The sequence below is a fragment of the Maniola hyperantus genome, chromosome 2 (assembly GCF_902806685.2).
Source record: "Maniola hyperantus chromosome 2, iAphHyp1.2, whole genome shotgun sequence".
NCBI classification, from domain to species: domain Eukaryota; kingdom Metazoa; phylum Arthropoda; class Insecta; order Lepidoptera; family Nymphalidae; genus Maniola; species Maniola hyperantus.
The window spans coordinates 10173289-10187973 of NC_048537.1; the positions used below are offsets into that span (position 1 = coordinate 10173289).

Genomic DNA, 14685 nt, shown 5'->3' on the forward strand with positions numbered 1-14685 from the left:
ACAGACACACTTTCGCATTTATAATATTAGTACGGATGGATAAGGCGCTAAAAGTAAACTTATAAAATATTCTTACGAGCTTTTTTACGGAAACATACTACCTATAGGTACCTACTCCTATCGGAGTATACCTAAGTTTCTCTAAACAGAGTAGATTCCTAGGGCAATTTATCTTATTATATTCTGATATCACACAATTGGGGCCGATTCTCTTGTACACAATCTCTTAACTAAACTAAATTAACAGGTCTAAATCTAGTGCTATCCTTTTCCGCAAGCAACATTATGAAAGGGATAGCAATTGATTTAGACGTGCCATTTTAGTTTAGTTTAGAGATTGTGTACAACGGAATTAGCCACAGTGTTAGCTTTAAAATCCGCACTTAGAAGGCCAATAAAATTTTAGAATTGGATGATTAAGGACTTTAGATTACATAGATATAAGGAAATAATCGATAGCATTAATAAAAACATAAAAACAGATATAGTACACGACAGGTCGAGATGGCAATCGGGGTATTTTTATTCGGGCAATTTTAAGGTGCTCTTAAATATTAAGATGTTCTTAAATTTTATAATTGTTAAATTTTCAAATTGCTTGGGAAAGCGGAGGTTTATGCCGCCATATTTTTAACCGACTTCTAAAAAGGATTTGGTTCTCAATTCGGCCTTTTTTGTAGGACGGTAGATCACATTTATATGATATACATTCGCTACGGAAGCTAGCTTTTTCATTCCCTATTCCGAAGGAACTCTACCGCTTTTCGGATGAAAACAATCCTATAGGTAAGTTAACCCAGAGTATTAGCAGCCTATAAGTAGGCAAGTTACATCCAAATACGTTCAATAGTTTCAAACTTTCAACCCACTTTCAACCGTTTGACAACGACAGACAGACAGTTTTATTTCTCTTTTTTTTAATGAATATTAGCAAAACGTAAAGCTTGTACTAAGAGTAGGTACGCCGATAGTGCAACGGGTGGGGTTTGAACCGGCGACCTTTCGGATTTCAGTTCGCCCCTTTAACCTTTAGTTGAGCCATCGAGGCTGTAAGTTAAAAATACTGTTTTGGACTCTTTAGTCTATGTTCATATTTAATAAAGAAATCTTCTATTTACAGTTTTAATATACGTACTTATAGACTTTATCAAGTTGATAAAATAAAACAACACGTAGGTAATAGATTGAAATAACATATTGTATTATACTATTTCCTAAGCATTAGTTTGAATCCATTGAGTGTATCTAGAAACTCTGGTGTAAATAGCTGGGAAGTTTGCATCTCCACAACCTATGGTAAACGATGTGACGCCAACTGCTACTTTGTTATGAATAAGAGGTGATCCGGTATCGGCGATACATGACCCGCGGCCTCCAGTCGGCCAGCCAGCGCACAGCATGTTGGGTGTCACGAAACTGACGCCATAGATGTCTTGACATCTGCCTTGGTTTACTGTCATGATCTCGACCTGGCGGAGTTGCTCAGAAGTTACTCCAGTTGCCTAAAAATAAAGAATGCATGAATGCATGACATCAACTAGGTAATAGCTTCACTTCGACTCGTGTTTTAATACTAATTATTATTTTTTACCTACAGGATTTTACAGTCTGTCTGTGTGTGGGTTGTGTGTATATGTTCGTGGGTGTATCTATGCCACATGTTGTTGTACAATGTTTTTGATTGACATGATAACTATCGGTTTTGTTTTAGAAAAAAGAAAAGGACCAAGCTAAGTGATTCAACTAATACTTATAAATAGGCTGTCGTTAACTTCGTAAGCAATCTGCGTTTCCAATATGACGTAAGTATATAAAACAGATAGAAATACCTACTTGTAGGGTAAGAAAGTCAAAGTCAAAGTCAAATGATTTATTCAAAATAGGTAATTAATAACTCTTTTTGAAGGTCAGATGTTGGATTTCTAAGATATAGTGATGATAGTTATTACGCAAACTTAAAACTAAAGCTAAAGAAAAAATTATAACAATTAGTAAGTAGCCCGGTGCATTGAACTCAAAGGTAAATTTCGAAAAACATACAAGTTAGTTTATGAGGTAGGTACCAGTTACCACAGAAAAAGCCAATCGACAAGATTTCTAGTAGTTGGATTTTTTATTTTATTTTTATATTTTTCATGTACCAAAATTTCAGTTACATAGTACTGCTAAGTTACATTGGAAATGCTTATCTCTAACCAGGATTTTTTCCAGCTTCGCATTCAAGGTTGTGAGTGGTAAGGTTGTTGTTCTTGTCTTGAACAATAAAGTTATTCTGCTGTCTAAAAGCGCTTATCGAAAACAGTAAACGGGTTTTATTCAAGTTTTCATTAATAAAGGCTCTCGTGGAAAGTTCATATGTGTGCAAAACAGATAGTCATTGCCATTTGCTAAAATACTTACAGTTGTGCGGCCCCATCCGATAGCTATTACAGTTTGGTAGTCAGCCAGAATGTAATTAGGCCCAGCGATGGGTAGAGGTCGTACATTGGCATTGTATGTAATAATTGTGGATGTCCTTAGTATGCCAATATTGTTGTCCTGGTTCCATGAATTATAATTTGGATGAGCTATCATTTGAGCCACAATGTGGAGGATGCCAGTAGAGTTTGCGTTAATTGAGCCAACTCGAACTCGGAAGTTAGTTGGAAAAATATTGTTACCACTGTAAAAAATATCGAATAGCATTAGCAAGATTTAAGGATGTTCGTGTTTAATTTTTTTTTAATTATTTTTATTAAGTCCTTTGAAAACATACTAAACATCACTTAAGATACCTAGGTACACGTCATATTAAAAGAATTATCTAATATTATAGCTTTAACATAATCTAAACGTCTATCAGTATCAACGGATTGAGGTGATTTTTGCATGGGTATAGATACACTATATCAACTATATGTATGTAACATAAGAGCGTGACCGGCATAATTTATTGAACAATGAAAGTCTAGCAGTTGAAAAAAATAAAACATGTAGTTGATAGTATGTACTTGGATGCTTTATTATTAATAAGGCTTCCAGTCTCCTCCCTAATCCGTAATGGCCTGGCATCTTCGAGGCATACTTTCGACAAATTTTTCAGTGTAGTCACGGGATAGTGATCGCCATGTAGCTTTTAAAGTGCGACTAAGCTCGGCGGCAGATAGTGCTTTTTTCCTTTTTCGTTTAAAAGGGTATATATACTTCAAAGGTGGTCCCGTTTAAATTTGGTAAAGATCTGATGAACATCTTCGAACATAGATAATGGAACTCCTCAACGGATAAGAGTTATTTGCTCGCGATCAGTGTAATAGCTTAGTATACAGTAGATTTTTAACCAGCCATAGCATATTTTAATACCATGGGGCCACTAAAAATTGTGAAATAATTTAATTCAATACACAAACACTAAAAATTAAAAATAATTTAATTTATTACCGAATATATTATGTATACAAGAGTTCATACAATTAGAAGATAAAAAATAAAACGATACAATAAAAAGATACAATTTTTTGGGGTCGGTGCCAATAAGGTGCCATTGTAGTCTCATAAAAATATGAAGTCTATACGATTCACGCAGCTAAAGCTAATTGGCACCGGCACCGAAAAGTATTATTATGGAACTATATTAGCTCTTGTATACATAATATATCCATACTAATATTATAAATGCGAAAGTGTGTCTGTCTGTCTGTCTGTCTGTCTGTCTGCTAGCTTGACGGCCCAACCGTTCAACCGATTTTGATGAAATTTGGTACAGCATTAGCTTAAATCCCGGGGAAGGACATAGGCTACTTTTTATACTTTTTATCCCGAAAAATTAAAGAGTTCCCACGGGATTTTAAAAACCACCTAAATCCACGCGGACGAAGTCGCGGGCATCAGTTAGTTCGGTAATAAATTAAATTATTTTTTAATTTTTAGTGTTTGTGTATTGAGATCAGTTTTTATTTTTTTTGTAAAAAAAATTGTTTCCAGGTGGTGCATAGACGACTTCGGTGTTTAGGGTCATTTTCCTGTTGTAAAATACATGATTCATTTGGTTTTTGGAACAGTTTTCGGGCAGATGGTAATAATGCTTTCTGGTATATTTGATTCATCCTTACAGCATTTAGAGAAGTTGTAAACGAGTACAAATTTCCAAAACCCTTTTTTGAGAAGCATTCCCAAACATACACCTTTACCGAGTGTTTGACAGTTCGTTCGACCAGCTTGTTATCGGCAGTCGACCAAGCACGACGTGTAACACTAGTTGCCCAAAACGGCGCTTGTAAAAAACGGCAACGCCCTGCCAGACACCCTTAAACTTTTAAACCTTAAGGGTATCCGGCAGGAGGTTGCGTGTCTGGCAATGGCAATGACGTGATTTATAATACTGTTCTGAAGAAAATATAAAAAATTAGACTTTATACACCTTTATTAGGTGTAAACCTACCTGTTATCTCCGAAAGCCATCATGATCCAAAAAAATATCCAAACAAACGTTCCTTCCAGTGTTGGTGCCCAACGTTTGTTTGGATAGAGTTGGGGACAATAGGCACGCAGAGAAACTTTCAGCTTTTATAAAATAACGAAGGTCATGCACGCGCTGGCTCTCTCTCTATAAGAATAAAATGTCATAATATTTACATGAAACAGTAAGTAGCTGTCATGATGGCGCGGTTGTTTACAATGGCTCCACTGTAAGGGTGATAAATTGGGCGGAATAGAAATATACCCGGATACGGAATAATCTACCACCTTACAAAGATTAGAGGAAAAAAAAAAAATAATTTACTTGATCTATCTACCTAGTAAAGAATAGAAGCTAGCCGTCGACTCCCTTGTAATGTATATGAGGTGTTATAAATGAAATTTGCTAGATGTTAGGCAAAATTGTTTTTAATGTAACTTTTACCGGGGTCGCTTAATACTTAGTGATGGCTAATAATACTTAGTTATTCTAGCTTAATGCCAAGACTTAATTTAGATACATTAGAATGCCTTAGGTAGATAGTACATAAAATCTATGTTTTAAATTTAAGATGCCATTGGCATGGAATAGACAATGACACAGTAAAATTCATAAAATTGTTTCAAAATAAAAGCTCAGTAGTAAAGACAGGGTTCTTACTGTACACATACACTAAGAAGGTTCACTAATCTGTTCCAGGATACAAACATTTGCTTACTTGTAGGTGCGAAGACTGCAAGGTAGCTGGACGGCATCGGCCAAGATCCAAAACTCAATTTATTTGATTCTTCACAACCGAAATGTTTCATTACAAAGATTTTCACCAAGTCTTATCCATAGAAATTAAGTTGCCAACGTGAATGTGCAAAAGAAATAAATACGAAAACCGAAAACGCAAACGGAAAACTAAAACGGAAAACTGAAGCTAAACGTAAAACGTAAACGTAAACGTAAACGTAAACCCTGTAACAAAGAAAAACAAGATTATAATTTGTGCTGTGTGAAAATTTCGACACGTGGAATTTTCCCGATCAAACACAACTCACCTATTGAACTCCTGGCCACCAATGGTTTTCAGAAGTCCACCCACAACCCATTATCCTCATTTATTTGGGAAGATAAAATAACTGGAACTGGAATGAAATCATAAAATTAGGATTTTCTCTAACCAAACCGCCATTTTGTCGAATCCACATTACTTGATTTTTCACTCACCATAATTGATGAAACATTGAAATACGTTAGGATGACTAAAATTTATAACTATTGTATTTTCCCAGGCGAAGCCATGGGCGAAAAAGAATGAGATTTTCCTGGAACGAAAAAAATTCGTCTTCACATGTTGACTCCAGGAAAATTCTAAATCTCATCAATCGGTGTTGCCAGACGCAACCCGAGTGTGGCCGCTCTCAGTTAGTTTGATCATAAAGCCAATTCATTTTTGAATATTTGCGGAACCTAAGGATATATTATAAGAACCGTTTTGTTAATGACTTAACAATAAACAAATGATATTATGGTTTTATTTAATTATTTTGTTTTATTTTTACGACAATTGACAACGAAGCAAACGCCATCTATTGTGGCTCGAATGAACTCTGAACATCGACCCACGCGTAGTTCTGCACCTTGATGCTAGGTGGCACCAACATACTTTGAACAAAATAAATTTTTATTAAAAGCGAAACGCTAATTAGTAGTTCAAAATTTACAACGTCACAATACTTCCCCTCCTACGAAAAGGTTCAACAGGTTGAACCACGCTGCCCTCAGCGTCATCCAACAACTACTAACAATTTGCCTGAAACAAACAAACAAAAAAAAACACAGAAGTTACGCGTGAACGCACATCTACTACTAACAAGGAAAATTGTCTAACAAAATAAATATACTGAAAACAGTGTAAGGTTTTATACATTATACTTAACTACACAACCCTAACTTCTAAAAAGAATATATACAAAAAAACTTCATGGTGTCTAAGACACTTGAGTGGAAACATCTTGGCATCATTCTTCAGCTGACTGATAGAATGCGTCTAGGCCTACGGTGGTTCACTCTTTTAAACTACCATCTTAATATTTGTTACTCAACAAATACGGAAAAACTGGTTGTGAACGGGTCCATCTGATATGGCAACCGTTCTCTATCCCATTCGGAAAAATAAAACCGAATCAAAATCGGAATATGAGAAAAAAAAAACGAAATAACTCTCCTAGAAAATAGATCTCGGAACAGAATCGGAAAAATAACAGAAATGATCCATTATCTAGAAGGAAAACGAAAACAAAACACAAAACCCCCCCTTTTCGTTATCCCCAAAGTACGATATTTGCATTTTTACTTTCTCTACCGGTTGGTCTACCACAAGCATTCCAATCATCACATATTCATCCCTACATACATCCACTACATTCCTCCTCAACTGAACCATGGTAATGTAACTGTTAATTCAGAACATCACTACACTCATACAAATTCCTAATTGAATATTGATAACTTAAATATTCAAACAGTTTAGACCAAACTAAGTAATGGCAAATATCTACTTCTTAATATCCTTAATATGCCAAGTGCCTATTGGGTGGTTGTCAGCTACTCTAACTAGTTCGTAAACCAAAGGTGACAAAACCTTGACAACCCTGCACTTTTCATACTTAGGTGCCAGCTTAGCTGCGAAAAAATTTGTAGCGTCGCTTTGTGGATAGGTCTTTTTCCACACTATATCCCCAACAGAATAGCTTGCAGACCTACGCCTTAAGTTGTAATGCGTTGCATACTCTGCATGAGCCTGAAACAAATTTCTCCTAACCTGACCAAATATGTCCTCCAAAGATCCAAACTTTCCTGCGTATTCCTCCCTTGGAATTCCGGCCTCGTACTCCTTATCCGTGTCCTTATAGAAGGAACCATTTAAGACCGGTTCTCTAGCGTGGACAAGGAAGAACGGGGAGAATCCAGTGGATTCATTAACCGCACTGTTTATGGCGAACTGGACCTTGTACAGGTTTTCGTCCCAGGACCTGTGGTTATCTTTCACAAAAGCGGCTACAGCAGTCATAACAACCTTATTGTACCTCTCAACAAGGTTAACTTGCGGAGTGTACAGTGGTGTGTAGTGTAATTTCGGAATATTATAACGCTTAATGAGATTACGGAATTCAGATCCTGTAAATTGGGACCCATTGTCCACAATCACAGTCTCTGGAACACTATGGTTCAAAAATACAAAATTCTCTAGCGCTTTAACAACAGCGGCACCTGTGGCACGCCGTAACGGAAACAACATTGTATATTTCGAAAAACAACACGTCACCACAAAAAGAAATGTAAATCCTGATTTAGACCTAGGCAAAGGTCCGACTAAATCAGCCGAAATGACCTGAAAAGGTCTCTCGCAGACTTTAGGCTTCCCTAGCAGACCTGGAGTGGCTGATGTCGTGTGTTTATACGCAGAGCAAGTATCACAATTCTTAACGTACTCAACCACGTCCTTATACATACCACGCCAAAAATATCTGAGGGATAATCTGCGATGAGTTTTGAACACACCAAAATGACCTGCAGTTGCATCTGCATGGTTTTGTTGCATAATGCTAAGGATGTCGTTCTTGTGGACTACCTCTTTCCAGTCGAACTCACTGAGAAGCTGGTATTTACATTTACTGTAACGATATAGTTTATCGTTCAAAATACAAAAATTCGGAAAATTTGCTGGATTGATTTTACAGCCATTAAATGTTTTGTCATACCAGTCATCTACCAAAACTTGTTGACTAGAGTTATCATTACGATCACCAACTACATCTACGTGTATGAGTCTCGACAAGGTATCCGGAACTACATTATCACAACCCTTCCTATGTTCGATAACAAAATTATACTGTGATAATCTACAACCCCATCTGGCGAGTCGTCCTGAGGGATTTTCTAAATTTAAGAACCACTTTAGGGATGCATGGTCTGTGATAATTGTGACTGGCTTGGAACCAAAATAAGCCTGAAATTTCTCCACTGCAAAAATCACAGCTAGAGCCTCGCGTTCCGTCGCGCTGTAATTCCTTTCGTTTTTATTTAGGCTCCTACTGACATACGCAATGGGATGATCGCAACCATCGGTTTCTTGCGTTAGCATACCGCCAACACCATATGCAGAAGCATCACAATGTATTTTGAATGGTTTTTCAAAATTCGGTACCGCAAGAACAGGTGCGGTTACCAACGCATTCTTCAATGTATTAAATGCTACCTCTGCCTGTTCGCTCCACTCAAATTTAGGTGCGTTCTTTCCTTTACTCGTTAGTCTATTGAGTGGTGCAGCGATGGTTGAAAAATTCCTAATAAAGCGCCTGTACCAAGAACAAGTGCCTAGGAAAATCTTTACCTCCTGTGCAGTTTTTGGGGTCGGAAAGTTCAAAACTGCGGCAACTTTTCCAGGATCTGTGCGTAAACCAAATTCATCCACTATATACCCTAAATATTTCAAAGAGTTTCGAAAAAAATTACATTTATCAAAATTTATGGATAGTTGAGCCATTTTTAGTTTATCCAGAACTCTGTTTAATAAAATTAAATGGGTTTCAAAATCAGCAGAACAAATAACAATATCATCTATATAACAAAATACTATTCCATTTTCAATATCACTACAAAAATTTTGATTAAATAACTGGTCCATTAACCTCTGCTGTCGTGCTGGTGCACCGCATAGGCCAAACGGCATGACTTTAAATTTGAATAACCCTCTACCAGGAACTGTAAAACTGGTTTTTTCCTGAGAGTCGTTAGCTAACGGAATTTGCCAGAAACTTGAACTTAAATCAATCGATGATAAAAACCTTGCCTCTTTCAAGCTATCTAGAATTTGTGGAATGTACGGTATTGAGTATGAATCCCCCTTTGTCACTGAATTTAATTTCCTGCAATCTAGGCAAAATCTCCAGTCTCCATTTGCCTTTTTCACTAAAATTGCTGGGTTATTCCAAGGGCTTTCACTCGGAGTAACTACGTCCATTTCCAGCATCCTATCTAACTCTTTACTTAAAGCTTCCTTCTTTTCGGGAGAAAGTGGATATTGTTTTATTTTTATTGGCAAGGCATCACCGGTGTCAATAACATGTTCAATTAATTTTGTTCTACCCAATCCAATTTTCGCTGAAGAAATATCTAAAAATTTATTTACTACAGATTGGGCTAATTCTTTCTGTTGAGATGATAAGTTTTCAAAAGAAGTGATGGTATGAATTTGTTCATTATCAATCGCACAAATATTGTAAAATTGAGAAGGTGCCTTAATTAATTCTAAATTATCAAAAATGCCAGGGGCTAACTGAAATGTTTTCCAAAAGTCACAGCCAAAAATAACATCCGCTATTATAGAGGGTACTACAAAAAATTTTATTATGTGAGTTACGGAATTATAAGTAATCGGAATAAACATATAACCCATGCAATCAAGTTTGTCTCCATTTGCCACTGAAAATGTGGTATCAATACTGCTATGCAATTTATAACCGAATCTCAAAAAAACCTTGTGCGCCTGGTTACCCAAAATTGACGCGCAAGCACCGGAATCTAGTAAACCTGTAATCTCAAAACCGTCAACAAAAACCTTTAAGTGTGGCCTAAAGTCTCGTTTATCCACTGAATACAGAACTGTGTCAGGTAAAAGGGATGTTTTGTTGTTAATGACCAAGTTCTTTACTTGTGTCTCTGCACAGTTCTTACTAATTAGTTTTTTGAATTTTTGTCCGGAGCGGGTTTACTAATCGCCTTTTTACTACAACTTGGACATGTCTTTACTGTAAAGTTCTGACGTCCACACGAAAAACATCTAATAAATTTCGGAACTGTCCTGCAAAATTTAAAGGAATGGTTACCCTTGCCGCACTTGTAACATAGTTGTTTATTTGTTTTCGTAAAATCAGTGCCTTTACTTGTATCAACCTTAGGTGCAGGTGTGACTGAAAGTGTGTTTATCTGTTTTGTCACTTGTTTGTAAGCAAACTCTGAACTTAAAGTTGCCTTACTGTTAGTAGGCTCAGAAAATAAGGCGGAACGCTGCCTCGCAGCCTCTAGTTTGCGACACTTTTCCTTCAACATTGCGACAGACTTAATGTCAACAAGAGCTAATTGTTCTGAGTAAAAAGGGCGAATATTATGTAATAAAATTTGTAACTTTTGTTCTTCGGAAAGTGGTGTTGACAACCTTGAAAACATGCAAAACATTATAGCGAAATAGATAGACACAGGTTCTTCAGAGCCTTGTGTTCTTGCTCGAATTTCACCTAGCAACCTGTAGTCATAATCTACTGCATCAAATTCCTCTAAAAATAAAGTTTTCAATTCTGACCAAGACGAAACTTGACATTTGTTGCCTCTGTACCATAACAATGCTCGGCCTGTAAAAAGATGAAATGCAGAAACAAATAATTTTCCATCTGAAACGCCATAAGATCTTTTATATTCCTCAACGCGTTCGATGAAACTGCGCGGATCACCCTGTCCGTTGAAATTTAACTTCCACTTGGCAACATTTTTATCACCAGTGCAGTCAACGGCGGTACTCTCGGAATCCAGTGATTCGTCGTGAGACGACTCATTGTCAGCATCTAATCTGGAAATCAAACTCTGCAACTTTGTATGTAATTCACTCTTCCTACTTATTAAGCTGAGTTCGGAACACTGTATTCTCAAAATTCTAAAGTACAAATGTGAAGCTAAAGCTTTAGACCTACAGAGGGCATGTCTATCTTTAGTGTCAGAACACTTTTTTAATAAATCTTCTAAGTCTTGAAGTTTTTTAGTAATAACCCCTAACTCACTTTCAGAAGTGAAATCCGTCTCTAAAATTGATTCAGAAGGAATTTCCTGAATTAATTGTTTTAACTGTTTCTTTAAACCTAGCACTGTAGGTGCTGGAGTTTCGGAACGAATGGATACCTCATAACACAATTCGTCCTTCAAAAGTGAATGAAACTGGGCAAAAGTCTGTTCCATTGTGTTAAGTCAAAACACATTTAACAAAATATCGAGCTTGTGTAACTGTCTATGTTTAGCCTTATACAAATTGGTTAAACACAAACACAAAAGAAGTTATTTAAACTATTAAATATACACAAGCAAAATACACAACAAAAACAATATTCTTAAGTCTATCCTAACTATTTTATCAATTATGTTCCTATTCCAAAATATTGTTAATAATACAAGCACATATTATTACTATAGTAAACAAAATATAACAAAATAAAACTTCCCAAAATTGAATAAATGATTGTAAGGTGCAGTATCACCTTTATGAGTACACAGTGTGTTACAACCTTTACAATTACAAAAGTAAACAGGCAACAAAGTTGCAATGAACTCTGAATAGCATATTATCTTTAAAAAAAAACAAAGAGATTGTGCAATGGTTTGATGACTGTTACTTTACACTTTTAACACATAACCTAAAATACAACAAAATCTGTTTCTAAATGTCACTTTAAACTACCAGCATTCACTTAAACTTAACATGTTTTGTGTGTGAAGTAGCTTTTATCATAACCTTAACACAGCTCTAAACAAAATTTCAACAAAATAATGAAGTATCAAGTCACTGAAAAAAAATTGTTCATAACTTCATACTTGAACTTAATGTAATCTCTGAATATAGTTTATATATTTAGTTTCACAAGTTGTAACTCTTAGTATTTATAAATGTATGTGTGTAACTAGTTAACAGGACATCGCGTTTCAAAACTTTAATTATACTAAGTTACCGGAATTTTCAAACATAAGATGTACTTACTATTGAAAGCAATACCCAACAACAACTCAGTTAAGCAATGTTTATTACTAAACTGAAGGCAAACATTCACTTATACACCTCCAAGGTAAGTCGATAACATAATTAAACGGCATAAGCACCATTTATAATGTGTTAATTAAATAAGAAAAAAAACCAATGTTGGACTATACTCAGAAAATTACTTAAACTATCAAACAAAATTTCTAACTATTAGTTATTATTTAGTTAGTTAACCATAAAAAACAGCTTAGTGCTCTTTGCAATGTGTCACTACTTAGAAAATTGTACAATCAGCGGAGTACATTTCATAAAATTTACAAAATTTCTCAAAATATACAGAAATAACTATATAAAAAAACGTTCGGGCGCCATTTGTAAGGGTGATAAATTGGGCGGAATAGAAATATACCCGGATACGGAATAATCTACCACCTTACAAAGATTAGAGGAAAAAAAAAAAATAATTTACTTGATCTATCTACCTAGTAAAGAATAGAAGCTAGCCGTCGACTCCCTTGTAATGTATATGAGGTGTTATAAATGAAATTTGCTAGATGTTAGGCAAAATTGTTTTTAATGTAACTTTTACCGGGGTCGCTTAATACTTAGTGATGGCTAATAATACTTAGTTATTCTAGCTTAATGCCAAGACTTAATTTAGATACATTAGAATGCCTTAGGTAGATAGTACATAAAATCTATGTTTTAAATTTAAGATGCCATTGGCATGGAATAGACAATGACACAGTAAAATTCATAAAATTGTTTCAAAATAAAAGCTCAGTAGTAAAGACAGGGTTCTTACTGTACACATACACTAAGAAGGTTCACTAATCTGTTCCAGGATACAAACATTTGCTTACTTGTAGGTGCGAAGACTGCAAGGTAGCTGGACGGCATCGGCCAAGATCCAAAACTCAATTTATTTGATTCTTCACAACCGAAATGTTTCATTACAAAGATTTTCACCAAGTCTTATCCATAGAAATTAAGTTGCCAACGTGAATGTGCAAAAGAAATAAATACGAAAACCGAAAACGCAAACGGAAAACTAAAACGGAAAACTGAAGCTAAACGTAAAACGTAAACGTAAACGTAAACGTAAACCCTGTAACAAAGAAAAACAAGATTATAATTTGTGCTGTGTGAAAATTTCGACACGTGGAATTTTCCCGATCAAACACAACTCACCTATTGAACTCCTGGCCACCAATGGTTTTCAGAAGTCCACCCACAACCCATTATCCTCATTTATTTGGGAAGATAAAATAACTGGAACTGGAATGAAATCATAAAATTAGGATTTTCTCTAACCAAACCGCCATTTTGTCGAATCCACATTACTTGATTTTTCACTCACCATAATTGATGAAACATTGAAATACGTTAGGATGACTAAAATTTATAACTATTGTATTTTCCCAGGCGAAGCCATGGGCGAAAAAGAATGAGATTTTCCTGGAACGAAAAAAATTCGTCTTCACATGTTGACTCCAGGAAAATTCTAAATCTCATCAATCGGTGTTGCCAGACGCAACCCGAGTGTGGCCGCTCTCAGTTAGTTTGATCATAAAGCCAATTCATTTTTGAATATTTGCGGAACCTAAGGATATATTATAAGAACCGTTTTGTTAATGACTTAACAATAAACAAATGATATTATGGTTTTATTTAATTATTTTGTTTTATTTTTACGACAATTGACAACGAAGCAAACGCCATCTATTGTGGCTCGAATGAACTCTGAACATCGACCCACGCGTAGTTCTGCACCTTGATGCTAGGTGGCACCAACATACTTTGAACAAAATAAATTTTTATTAAAAGCGAAACGCTAATTAGTAGTTCAAAATTTACAACGTCACACCACCGCAGGTTTGCCGGAAATTCACATTGTTTTGTGCGTACAGAACAGCAGCCGTATACGGGTGCTGGCTGAGCGTGGCGAGGGATCCGCCGGCTATCCTTTCCAGCTCTGGGAGCGCTGAAACACGAAAAAATAATGTTTTTCTTTTTTATTTCCTTACAAGTTAGCTAGTATAGACTATAGAGGCGGACTAACTTGGAAGAGGCAGTTTTTATTAAACTTATACCACTTATCAATGTCTAAACACGGCATCGTACTGGAACGCTAAATCGGCCGAAGCCTCCCAACAGACCACAACAAAGACAATTTTCTTATATATAGACTTGCTAGACAACTGACAACCCCCAGTATCTTGTTTAGCCTAGCCCTAGCCTAGCCTAGCCTAGTCTGCCTCCTACTCAGGAGGTCGGGGTTCGATCGAGGGCACGCACCTCTCACTTTCCGGAACCATGCGCGTTTATCACTTGCTTTAACTCTCGTGAGGAAACCTGCTTACCGAGAGTTCTCAATGATGTTCTCAAAGGATGTGTGAAGTCTACAAATCCGCTGTTGGCCAGCGTGGCGGACCATGACCTAAACCTACCTACCTAC

The 14685-nt window shown here is 36.1% G+C and overlaps 1 protein-coding gene across 1 annotated transcript; it reads right to left on the reverse strand.

The window, feature by feature from the left end:
- Positions 1 to 1214: 1214 nt before the first annotated feature.
- Positions 1215 to 4657, reverse strand: LOC117989971 (trypsin CFT-1-like). The gene is made up of 3 exons (XM_069506419.1): positions 4612 to 4657; positions 2401 to 2662; positions 1215 to 1502 (listed from the first exon to the last, which is right to left on the reverse strand). Exons 1-3 carry the CDS (start codon positions 4632 to 4634, stop codon positions 1215 to 1217), a joined length of 573 nt encoding a protein of 190 aa, XP_069362520.1. The 5' UTR covers positions 4635 to 4657.
- Positions 4658 to 14685: the final 10028 nt, after the last annotated feature.

What these genes read in the sequence shown, in the direction of transcription:
- LOC117989971 (XM_069506419.1), bottom strand. Translation starts at nt 4,634, where the DNA reads ATGACAGCTACTTACTGTTTCAT. An exon ending in ACAGCTACTTACTGTTTCAT is followed by an intron (nt 2,663 to 4,611) that starts GTAAATATTATG and finishes TATTTTTTACAG; the next exon opens with TGGTAACAATATTTTTCCAA. An exon ending in TCGGATGGGGCCGCACAACT is followed by an intron (nt 1,503 to 2,400) that starts GTAAGTATTTTA and finishes CTTTATTTTTAG; the next exon opens with GCAACTGGAGTAACTTCTGA.